The 12,601-nt window shown below is 40.2% G+C and overlaps 1 protein-coding gene across 2 annotated transcripts in view; it reads left to right on the top strand.

Annotated features, from left to right (window-relative positions):
• Positions 1-3,073: 3,073 nt before the first annotated feature.
• The window catches only part of LOC116050815 (neprilysin), a 41,946-nt gene continuing 32,418 nt past the window's right edge, over positions 3,074-12,601 (top strand). The window contains exons 1-4 of one of the 2 annotated variants that reach the window (XM_031301025.2): positions 3,074-3,525; positions 6,657-6,833; positions 8,241-8,276; positions 11,115-11,276. In XM_031301025.2, the coding sequence (XP_031156885.1) occupies positions 3,483-3,525; positions 6,657-6,833; positions 8,241-8,276; positions 11,115-11,276 (418 nt within the window). In that variant the 5' untranslated portion in view covers positions 3,074-3,482. Of the gene's footprint in view, positions 3,526-4,486; positions 5,934-6,656; positions 6,834-8,240; positions 8,277-11,114; positions 11,277-12,601 lie in introns of those variants that run through there. The other variant, XM_031301026.2, reaches the window with a different exon arrangement.

Here is a 12,601-nt window from a genome sequence, read left to right as displayed (position 1 = left end):
CACCCAGCCTTGCTTCAATTTTGCGACCGTTTCCCATGTGTACACTTTGCTAATGTTTTATCACACATTGTGTTTCATACTGAGTCACATAAATCACTGAAGTGATTGCAACGAGCAGTAATAACAGTATCATGGAGAACAAACAGACCTTTGTTATTATAGTCCAATTCTTTTCTTGGATACTCTCAAAACATTATGTTCCTCAATCCAATTCCTCATAGATAACACAAGCAACTGAAAAAAAAAACTCCTGAGCTGGCTGTGGCACTCTGGAAATATTGAGTAAGTTGGCAATTTTAACTATTTTCCTCTTCTTATCTCTCTGCCCGTCTCCTCTGTTCCTCTTCTTGCTGCCTCATGACTGGCACAACCCTCTGTCTGAAAGCCCCTCACTCTGAGTGACAGCAGTAAGCTTAATAATGTGTGTGTAGTATGTGTGAGTCCTTGCCTGTGTGGGTCCTGTACTTTGGTGCTAGATTATTTGTGTGTGTGTGTGTGTGTGTGTGTGTGTGTATATGTGTGTTTATGTGCACTGACAGCATACTTTGAGCACAACTGGACAGCCCGTCTGTTGCTGATAGGAGAGTTACTCCCCTGACAGTTCCTGAAGGGGGGTGCTGATAGAACAAGCCACCCAAGTGACCTTGAGCCATCCAAAGAACCTGATGAAAAATAAATTCTTGGACTTGTGACAAACTTACTGTTCTGAGTGATTCACAAGCATATGTGGACCAAATGCAGAAGTCCTTATTAGTCACGGTGTTTGCTTCTTAGCAAGATTGATATCACAACCACAAGGCTGTCACTCAAAGCTCTAATGATGCATCATCTTTTAAAGTAAATGCGTGGGTGTTTGATCTTAAGAAAGGTACAATTAAAACCACATATTTCATGTCAGAGAGGGATGGTTTGGAACTAAATGTTACTGACGCCATATGCATGTTGCTACTTGATACATGTGTATCTGTGTGGTGGGCACTGACTACTTTCCATGAGAAACACTACAATTCCAAAAGAGTAATGCAGAGTGCACGCAAGTCTGTGTTTCTGTGTTCGGACATGTGTAACTATTTTTTTTGCAACAAAAGACTGTTTAATACCTGTGTCACCACTGGCACATCACAATTAAAATCCAATACTCTCTCGGTATACATAACATGCTGGGTTTACTGACAGCGAACAGAGCTCAAATGGCCAACAGAGAAGAGGCGAGGGCTTCTATTTGAAGAGCACAGCAACAACATGATGGAAACAATTATCACATAGGTTGCACTGCTGGCAAATGTGAACATCTTTTGGATGCATTAACTGGCAGCTGTTGTGAAAATTGCTGTTAGTTTAGCTTCGCAGATATTCAAAAGATATACACACAGATGGAAATTCCTCAGAGGGGAATCATGCTGTTCTTTATCAGGAGCAATGAAACATGGACTAAAATAGGCTCGCATAAGTATTTATCTTTTAAGTTTATAGTAATTGACAACGGAACTGTATTAAAAACATATCAAGAGACGAAGTCTAAGGGCCACATGAAATGGTTTGGGTGTAGTCAATGATAGTTTAGGAAATAGTTTACCAGTCACGTAGGGGACATACAAAATATCTTCATCAGCAGATGACTAATCTATCTCACTTATAACATCAATTTGGCGAAATTGTCTGTACCTAAATGCACATCAGCAACCACAGCCTAACATAGATTGCATAACCACTGTCAGTTACTGATTAAAATGACAAGTTATCATCTGTTACACACCCTTGCTTCCACTAAAATGAGATCATTTATTATCTGCAGTGATGTAGTCTTTGCTTTTAGACCCAACATCATCATGTGTTGGCAGAGTTTATTGCTCCTACAGAAGTGACCCTCTGATGAACGTTGGTGTTCAACATTAGAGCAAAAGACCACATGGAACAAAACAGAGTAAATGGATCAAAGTAAAAGGTTTTTTATGGGCCTATATAAAGAGCCATGTCACTATACTTTAACAATGTGTATAGGCTCATGAACCACTTGTGGTTTAGAGTAACGGAGATCACAGAGCAAGCAGGTTTTTACTGTAGTAGAATCAATTATACAACACAGTGCTGACAGCCTTAATCACTCAGCATTGGATCAATCTTGGTTCAATCTTGCTGACAACATTCAGTTGATTATTTAGACGCCACTTCCATATATGGTGCAGAAAACTGCTTCTGTGACTGACATATTAGGAGAGAATAACATAATGTAATTATGCTAAACAAAACGTCACATTCATTATTAGTTTCACTTTTTTCATTTGAAACAAATTGTATATACAAATACAATACACATTTTCTATAGGCTCAGTCTGCCATTTAAAAAAAAAACATTTGTATCAGAATTTTGGATAGTCATCATTGAAACATTAATTGGTCATGTGACAAGGGCTGGGAAAATTGGCAGAACAGGCAGCCAAGTGACAGTGCTCTGATCCAATGGAAAATCACAATTGTCAGATTGACAGCACTCTAGCCCAATGGATTAGCGGGGGCGATCATATTTCAGAGGGGGGGTGCCACCCCGTGCCACCCTTCTAGCCCCGCCCCTGCTTTTGAGGAGTCTATTGTAACATCTGGCCAGATGAAAAATAGCTTTTTGGCTAATTCTAGCATATTTACGGCAATATTGAATAATATGCACTTTCCCTGTCAAATAAATTAATAATAATACAAACATAAGACCTATTATGCATTGTGGGCCATAAACATGCAATTGCAAATACACTATTGTTACAATGAGATGGTAAAATTCTAAATGATTTATTTGTTATATAGGCAATAATTCCACTAAAAAGCTGTTGATATTAACTCACTACAGTGTGTCCCTATGTCCTACTGTATATCAATATGATTACAACATGGATTTTGCTGTATGCACTTTCTAACTATGGAGTACTCTATATTGACAGCTCTGTAAAATATAGGCTACAATACATCACACTCTTTACCTGAACATGCGCCCCGGAGCTACTGACTATTCACTGACAGCAAGTGCCGCTGGCAGGGTCACTTCTAAACGCCGCCCTGACGGAGGAGGCAACGACTCGGAAGACGGGGAACTTCAGAGGTCTGCTACACTGCCTCATTATCTGTCATAGGCAGTATAAATGGGATCTCCCCCCTGTGGATCACACACTTGACCAATTGCGACGCGCAAGAGTCTGATGGGTCATTTGAATTCAGCGATCCTTTGTAGGTAGATGTGGTACATTGCAGCCTATAGTAATTAGTTGTAGTAGAGGGTCTGTGCGTGAGTGTGTGCGCGTGTGTGTTTGTGTGAATGTGCGCTCCTAGGATAGAAAGCCAAAGGAAGAAGAAGAAGGAGAAGAAGGAGAAGAAGAGAGAGGCGGGATCGGTGTGTGCCTTGTTGAAATCCAGGTTGAAGCAAATAGATAGTCTGTGACAGATCGATCAGCACTTCGCGCTCGCTTTGTGGATTTGATGGATCAGTGGATGTGATGCCCATATATATCATCGACCGAAAATTTCCCGACACATCTGGTAAGTCGCTCACGCACCCCGAGCGCTTCTTCTAACGCGCAGCCATCTCTGTGCGTCTCCGTCTGTGTGCGATTGTGTGTGTGTGTGTGTGTGTGTGTGTGTGTGTGTGTGTGCGTGCACTATTTTTGCGTGTGCGAGCGTGCCGGCACGGGGCAGCGTGCACCAGTTGATCATGCCAACCCCCTGGAATTCTCGCCGTGCAACAGGAGATGAGGATCTGGCAAGCATGTAACTGCGTCTTGCCTACCGGCGGTGCTGCATCTATATATTTTTATCACTGGAGAGTTGCATTTGGTCCTATTAGAACACACTTAAATCTACTGTCATGGGATTACAGCTGGGTATCTGGATTTGATTTACTGTATATCAGCTTTTCTGGTGATGTTTTCAATTTGGTGTACTATCCCTTTGAAAGTTATTGTTCCCATTCCATTCATATGGCTATATCAGAAAAACCATTAAGAGAGCAATTTAAGAGGTGGACTTCATTTCAGCTAGATCACAGCACCTTTGGGCATCAAGTCGCCTTCTCCGGGAAAAAAAAGAAGTGATTTTAGTCTTCAGTGTGCAGCTACAGGCCCAGTGCTGAAGATCATATCCCAGAGAAGGTGTTATTTTAAGTTAAAGTAGGCCACATTCCTCTACTTATTCAATTAGCTACATGGCATGTTCATGGCTCTCACAGATGTAGGTTGTAAAAAAAGTGACTTTGTGCGAGTAGTCTTGACTTTACTTGTGTGTGTGCAGATGCATGGGTGTTTTCAGACGTCTCAGTGAATGATGGGTTTAATTTTGAAGGGGTTTGTGAGGTCTCACAATACACAAGGGCTGGTTATGTTTCAGATAAATCATGATAGACGGACAGACAAAAAAGGGAAAGAGAGTTTTGACACATACCTTCCAAAACACACTGAGGAATACGCATCAGAGCCACATCATGAAAAGTAAAAACCAGTGACTGCGTCCTGCAACAGGAGCAGGCACAACAGCAGCAGAAATGACAGCTCACCTTACAAATAACTCACACACATACAGTTTTAGGCCATCCTCCCTCACAGAGCAAACATCTTAAAAGGCATCAGTGTCACGTACTATTGTAACACGCTCCTTAATCCACCCAGAAGCAATGTTGAAAAGGAATGAGAATTGCCTGACGTGTACAATTCCTATTTCCTCCTGAGTCATGTCAAGAAACCCTGCAGTAAGCATTATGTGTGAGTGATACATAAGTGCATGTACAGTAAGTGCTCCTTAAGATTCATACCTTACATGCCTCAGCTCACTCACAACATGAGTTAGGGCCTCTCAGTGTCCAGTGTCCCTCTCTGTTTTTACGTCTTTAATTCCCTCCTCACTCTTGCGCTCATTTTTGCTCATTCCTTCACTCCGTCACTTCAGTTTCAATACATTTCACAAGCCTTTTCCTTTTGTTTTTGTTGGCATATCAACGTGTCAGGCTCCGAGCAAATTAATATAATAAACAGCCTCTCAAATGTACATATGGTTTTATTAGAGCGGTGGGACTGCTGTCACAGTGATGTGTTTGTTTGCACAAAGTAGAAAAAGAAAAAAGTTGACACAAAGTTTCTGCCCCCTCCTGCAGCCAGCCAGTGGGAGGTTGACAGGAAGTTCTGATTAACACATCAACTCGCGTCATTCTCCTGTCTCATCTCCTCTTTTTAGGCCTTCAATTACTCATTGTCTGCCCATCGTGTCCGAATCACATCCTTTAAACAAAGACACTGCAAAAGGAAAGCTATCCATTACATGCAGGGCCACCACTGTCCTATAGCAAAGCTTACGACATGTGAGTTAAGTCATGCATGCATGCGGTAGTGCTGGTGTGGAGTTGGGGAAGCAGCCTCTTGGGAGTTGTGGTTGGTGTATACAGTAATGGCCAATTACCAGCCTGGATAATGACTGTAACCGGGGGAGTTTACTCTACATTGGGCTATTGTTTAGTCATGAAGAAGAATGATAGGGAATTTGAGCTTCAGCAGGACTGTTGTTATAGGTGATGTGTGTCTGTGGCTGTTTACTCATTCAAAGGAAGCTCAGAGACTTTGTCCTTTGGTTGGGTGGCGCTCTCATCTCAGCCAGCACGCAGAGAGACCCACCCATCTGCACAGACACCTCATGACACCAGCTTGTAAAAGTGTGTATGAGAGTATGGCTGTGATTGTGTGATTGTGTGAGTGTGTGTGTGTGCGCGTGCATCGTTAAGGGATTAAGGATTAATTGCCTTCAAAGATAGACTTAACTGCTTACATGAAGTTTGTAAAGTTCTCACTTGGCCCCAGAGAGGAAAACAACACTGCATAGTGAGGAGTAGAGGAAAGTTCTCTGTTGATTTATTTTCCTTTCTTCAGAAGTTTGTGTTTTGGTCTGGAGTGTAATGCCACTCGAGGGTAAGAACTTCCATTGTTCTCACCTTTTGCTTCAAGACTGGTTTAAAAAAATATTCTGTTTGTCTTTTTTTTGTCATTTGCTTTCTTATCACTGCCAGGTGTATTTCATCTCAATTTCACTCTTTGTATTTTATTTCTTCACCTTGTGCCTAAAAGTTTGAAGATTAAACAGAATGTTTGCTTTATTAATGTCAAAATTAATATAATTTGATTGAAAATAGTATGTTGCCAAAGTACCAAAATCCTTAGAGAACAAACTTCAAAGATCATTGGTTTTTAGAATTGTATTTTTGAATGATGCTGACACGATGAAGATGTATGTGTTCAAGACAACGTAAACATTTATGCTATCTATGGAAGGCTTCTTTTCTTCGGTTTAGGGCAGCTACTAATGATTATTGTTTGAATCTATCCATTCACATTTCAATTAATCCATTAATCAATTATTAAAATGTCATAAAATAGTAAGAGCATTCTCAGAGCTCAAGATGATATTTTAAAATGTCTTGTTTTGTCCGAACTACAGTGCAAAACCAAAAATTACTAACACAAATTACAATCATATAAACCAGAGAAAAGCAGCACATTCTCATATTTAAGAAGCCGCAAACACGTTCGACATGATTGCTTGATAAATGACGATTAATTGCTAATCATAATTGTTGCTGATTAATTTCCTGTCGACTTTCAGCTCTACCTCTATGGTTCTCCTTCTTTCCTCAGGTGAGTTGATACAGCCAGCAGCTGAAGCAGGAGACCTGAGAATGACAGAAACCAACCCCCCCAAGTCAGCTAAGAAGCCCCGCTGGACCTCCCTGGAGGTCGGCCTAACTACTATCGTCTCCTTGCTCTTTATCGTCATCGTCGCCCTCATCATCCTCTTTGCCACACAGAAGACTGGTGAGTACTACAGAGAGGACGGAGTGACTGTGAAAAATATGTGAAGACCTGAGTGGCTTCTAGAAAAAAAGACTCAATGTTGATGAAAATTTGGTAACCACTGAGAAAATCCTAAGTGATCAAAAAAAGTGTGTCATGTAATTACATTTAATTACTTATACATTTGGGAGGCATTCAGCATGAAAACTTTGTTTTTTTTTCTTGTTAGCACAATATTAAGTGAACTTTTGAAGCTGTGTACATGCACTGACCGTCACTTTGAGCTGAGTTCATGGTTAACGGCAAGCATGAAGGAGCGTGCTTAAGAGCAGCATTTTGTTCAGCTGAATAGAAAACACTTGAGCTGTGTGCTTTTAAAGCAAAGTGCAAGAGTACAACCACTGAGCCTGAAAGAAGAATGCAGTGTGCAAAGGTCTTTTTTAAGAGTTTCCTTTGTGTACCTGAAAACTTGGTGCTATATGACATGTCAGACTGTTTTATAAATGATGAAGATTTGCGTATTTCATAGGCTATATCGAGTTGAATGTCATCAATTCACAGTATGAGACATGAATCATTTAAAATGGTGAAATCACACAGACACCCCCACCCATCTTTCCTCGCCATGGGAAACCAATCGAACCTGCTTCATTCAGATCAACCTCACAATATGAGTATCACGTTTTTATTTTATCAGTATTAATCTGACTTGGATAATACATTTATTAAACTGATACTGACACAAAGTCTTTGTTACGTAACACAATGACTAATAAATCACTAGTAAGTCCAAGGTTGATGGATCACTTTGATGTGGTAAGAAAAGCTATCTACTACATTAACATAGATAATAAACAGCAAATTTGTATGATCAACAGATTAATTATTGACAAATGGAACACTTGCAGATGGTCAAGAATGACAAACATGTAAAAAAAGCCCATCTTATGACACATACAAAACTCATTGGCTTGGCATATATGCGTGTGTGTGTGTGTGTGTGTGTGTGTGTGTGTGTGTGTTGAGCTATTATTATCTACTGGAATCTTGTGCTTGATAAATGTGTAAGCTGCCATGTCAGGAAAACTAAAAAGTTTACTGATTTTGTCTATGTTTGTACCTGTGTGTGCATATCATGTGCATTCACACATAACGCATTAAGCACTGTATTTATGGTGAAATGACAGCTCACTGCTGGTCTGTCAGTATATTTCAGACTGAATTTAATTAACAGTTTAGCACTTAATTTATTCCTGACAGAGTGAAAGCACTTCTAAGTAGTTTTGGGTGTGAGAAAGATGAGATAGCAATACAAATAAAGGAAAAGACAGAAAAGGGAAAGAGGAAGCAGAGTATGAGCATTTGACATGATGACTGATGACTGCAAAAATCCCACTGAATAATAATTTGTTTTGCATTTTCCAACAGAGGAAATCTGCACCACAGGTGACTGCACGCAATCAGGTAAGCATTCTTTTTGTTTGGCTGTGTGTTCTCTTCCATGTCTCATTCTGACGCGTTTGATTTTTCAGAAGAGGTGGACAGAATGTGAAAATTCAGACTGCTGCAGAAGCCCAGGGATTTCAGACATACTTAGAGAAAATGGCCACTTTAACTGTGAATATGTTGCCTCTCAGTCAAAACAGTGCTCAACAGAAACATGGGTTACACTTTACTCGAAGGTATCTAAATGACACTGTCAAGAAACATGTCATAAACATTATAAACAAGTCATAAATGTTTATGACATAACACTTCTTTTAGTAAGTGTCATTCAGTTTTTGTCATGACAAGTTATGGCTAGGGTTAGGGTTAGGGTTCATGTGTCATGACAGTGTCATGTGTTCATGACAGTGTCATGTCACTCTTATGTAGATAGCTTCAAGTAAAGTGTTACTGAAACATGTTCCAAAAGGTTGTCATTCGGATCACCTCTGAGATGTAAAAGAGAAGTTGAGAAACTGGTGATGATATATACAGCTTGAGCAAATCTATGGGATATACTGTATGAATATACTGTATATGTGTGCAACGTGTGTTTCAACACATGAAAAACACTACCATAATAAATGTAATATTTATAACTCTTCCTCTAGTTTGCAGCCATTCATATCTGATGCATTTTTGGGGAACCAATGTCCCAATTCAGTCAGATTTGACAGACAGCCTTGTCACAAGAGATCTCTCAGCTGCCTTATGTAATTTAATTGCAGCTCAAAAAGGTTCACATTTCCCCAAGACTGGTGTCAAACTTAACCCAATTAGTGCCAATATACTGTTACTGTTACTTTTGTAAATGGGTGCATATTAACCCTTTTTTTACAGGTCTATGTATTATATTTTAACTAAGTTAATTACATGGTATTTTAATTAAGTTAATTACATGGTAAGTTAATTAGATTTTTTTAATGTGCTTTTGGGGTACAGTTTGTTATTTCTTGCTACTAGAAGAGCATGAAACATTTTGGCAAGCATCCAAGGCTTAAGGTGGTCTATAATCTCAACTGTGCTTGCTAATAGTTAGATGAGAAGTTCAATTACACGCTCATATCTGTCCATTCACTATAAGGCTTCAGCCAGCAGTTGTTTATGTTAGCTTAGGGACCGTTCGGTATTCATGGAATGGACCACCGGAGGAAAATACTGGAGGGTCATGTCTTTTTATTCTTTGTTGATGGGAGGGTCATTCAATTTTTTTTAGTCTAGGAGTGAGGGTCACCCAACTTTTGTATTCATGAGAACAGCAAAATTTCAAAGTGGCTTGTCTGGTGCATATTTATCCATGTAGCTCTCTCAGTCTCGGCCCCTATCGCTAGCAGATGGTCCCTCCCTATTTAGTCAGCCAAACAATTTGAGCTGTAGCTTTAGCGACCGTGGGATTTCCCAAACTGAATAAATCCCGCTCGCACATATAAACACAAAACTGCTTTGCTAGCTCCATTGTGTTATAACTAAGACATCTGCTGAAAAAATAATTTTATTCATTAACATTATTGCCGTATTGTTTAGTTCAAAAACATCCAAAACACCGTACGAAAACATAGCAGACCAGATGCAAGCTTTTCTTTTGAGAAGTCGAAGCTCGCGCCGCGGACAGCACCACTATGGCCACGCCAAGACCCGCCCTTCAATAGCTACTATTGGCCAGGCGTCCATGCTTACTCAAGGCAACGTAACCTGATTTGTACAGGTCCTATCCCCTGACCAATCGGCTATCCTAACCTTAACCACTCGAGGTGAAATGGTGCTAAATGCTTATTGTGTTTCCACAACAATGTTAGCGAGTAAATCTACTGAAATGGCCACCATAACAGAGGAGTGTGATGCGTAAGATGAGAATGCAGAGGTTTAGTCACACATGTCATGGCTGTAAAAAAACAATGGGCATCTGTACATCTTTGCCAAGCACAAACCAGTACAGAAGGATTCAATTAATTGTTGGGGAGGGTCATCCAAAATGTATTGCTGGTGAAGGCAGGGTCAGGTCTATTTTGGCTAAAGATCCCAAAACTCCTCCGGTGGCCCCTGAAATAAGTAACGAACAGTCCCTTAGCATAAAGATCGAGAACAGGTGTAAATTGCTAGCCTGGCTCTGTCTGAAGGTAACACAATCCACACATCTAAAGCTTACAAATTAACTCATTATATCTAGTTAGTTTAATACGTATTAAAAGCAGAAGTGTAAAACCGACACATTGTAGTTTTACAGTATGTGTCAAACTATTTCTTGGTCAGGCGCAGTAACCTCATGTTGCCTTTGGTGGTTGCCTGGGAATCTCAAAGTGATGACAGGACTGCCCCTGGCCAAGAAATAGTCCAGCATATTCCAGCATTATATTAAAGTCCAGCAACATCATCTAGCCTACTATCATGTGTCAGTTTTACACTATGTATAAAACAAACTGTAATGTCTCTGATATAAAAAGTAAGCTTAGTGAGCTTTAGAGGTGCTGTTATAGGGATTTTCTTATACTTAGTCAGAGCCTGTTAGCTGTTTTCCCTTTTCCAGTGCTTATACTAAGCTAAGCTAACCAGCTACAGGCTGTAGCCTTATAATTTTCCAACTATTAAATGATAAATTTGTCTCTAACCTCCTTTATACACTTGTATGGCTGTATAGTTCTCCATAGAACTGAACACAGGACAATTCACGTGCATTATGTCATACTACCACGGCTTTTGATCTAATTTGTGTCGGTTGAATTCACATCATACTCCTATATCAGTATATTGCAGTACATTATAATTTATTTAGGTTAGCATCTCCTCCAGTTTTGTTGAGCTTGTTTCCACTCTGTGCAGCATCTCGCCTCATTGAGAACATGGATGCTAGCGTGGACCCTTGTGACAACTTCTACCAGTACGCCTGTGGAGGCTGGCTGAAAAAGAACATCATCCCTGAGACCAGCTCTAGATACAGCACCTTTGACATCTTACGAGACGAACTGGAGGTTATCCTCAAAGGTCAGACACCTACTCACACAGCCACACAAACAAAGAAACAGAAAAGGCCGTAACACAGACATGCAGGGGAACTCATTTGTGAAAGTTGGAGACCTGCGGTGCCTGTTTTCATTAGAGTAATGCTACTGTATTTAGTCAATGATTAAGAGTTTTTAAGCAACCTAGAATAGTTAGGCCTTTTCAGTCCACTTGCTTTGTAAGAGGATGGAGAACAGCATTCAGTTGCTCGAAAATATGAGCTAAAGAGGACTGTCCTTCAGGGACTGCAGCTCTATAGATATCACAGATGCCATGGGAGTTTGGCTTCAGAAATACCATGCGAGTAGACAGTTTGTCAACAGAGCTGGCATTATCAGTGTGCGTGTGTGTGGACATTGCGTCCAGGCTGTTCTCTGAAGATGTCACCACACGGTAGTGAGAAAGCTCTTAATTGCAAGTTTGTATGTGCATGTGTATCTCAGGTGTTCTGCCAGATTTTAGCAAGCTTGTCCTTGTGGCAATAGTTGATATAGAGAATGTGAAGTTACACTGCGTATGTGTGAGCGCTTGTGGATTTGTGTGTGTTTATGTGTGTGTGTGTGTGTGTGTGTGTGTGTGTGTGTGTGTGTGTGTGTGTGTGTGTGTGTGTGAGAGAGGGTCCATACTTCACCTAAAGTTGTCTGTGAGAAGGCCAGTCGAGTCCTGACCAGTGAGTGCTAAATCTTGAAAGGACACAAACTTTCCACGGACAACCGAAACTCTTCATCTACCATCAATTTACAATTTATATGCCAGTCCCTTCCACTATAATAACTTTTTGCAGATTGGCTGCAGGAGTAACAGAGTGATTCAGAGGGCTGAGAAAGATTGATCTTTTTGGGGAAAGGGAAACCAGGGTTTAAAGTGCAGCCCATCTCAGGGACTCAGATACTTTGCATCAGCCTCAAGTACTTTATCTGTCCAATCTTGATGGAAAAACACTCTTGGGACACCATGTTATTTTCTTTTGCTGCTCTGGTGATGACATGCAGTTTATTTTTTATAAAGATATACCTGAATGTGGGTGGTAATTGCTAGATTTATTTATTCAATCCAAAATTAAATATGCATGAATTTTAGTATTTCACAATAATTGCTCATAACACTTTATCGTTTGAAAGGAAAGTGACCCTATAATAAGTCTTTAGCCAACAAAATGTTGACTTTTAACCTTAGATTTGTCTCTGTGTACTGACAGCTCTCAATGTCCTCACTTCACTTTCACGTCTTGATAAACATCTTTAAACAGATCAGTATAACATTTATTAGGGTTTAGAGATTGCTATTCTTTCCAGGGTTCTTGTAGT

This window comes from Sander lucioperca, chromosome 5, assembly GCF_008315115.2.
Source record: "Sander lucioperca isolate FBNREF2018 chromosome 5, SLUC_FBN_1.2, whole genome shotgun sequence".
NCBI lineage: Eukaryota > Metazoa > Chordata > Actinopteri > Perciformes > Percidae > Sander > Sander lucioperca.
Note: the sequence above shows the minus strand (reverse complement) of the source record. Positions and strands in the feature narration are given on the sequence as shown.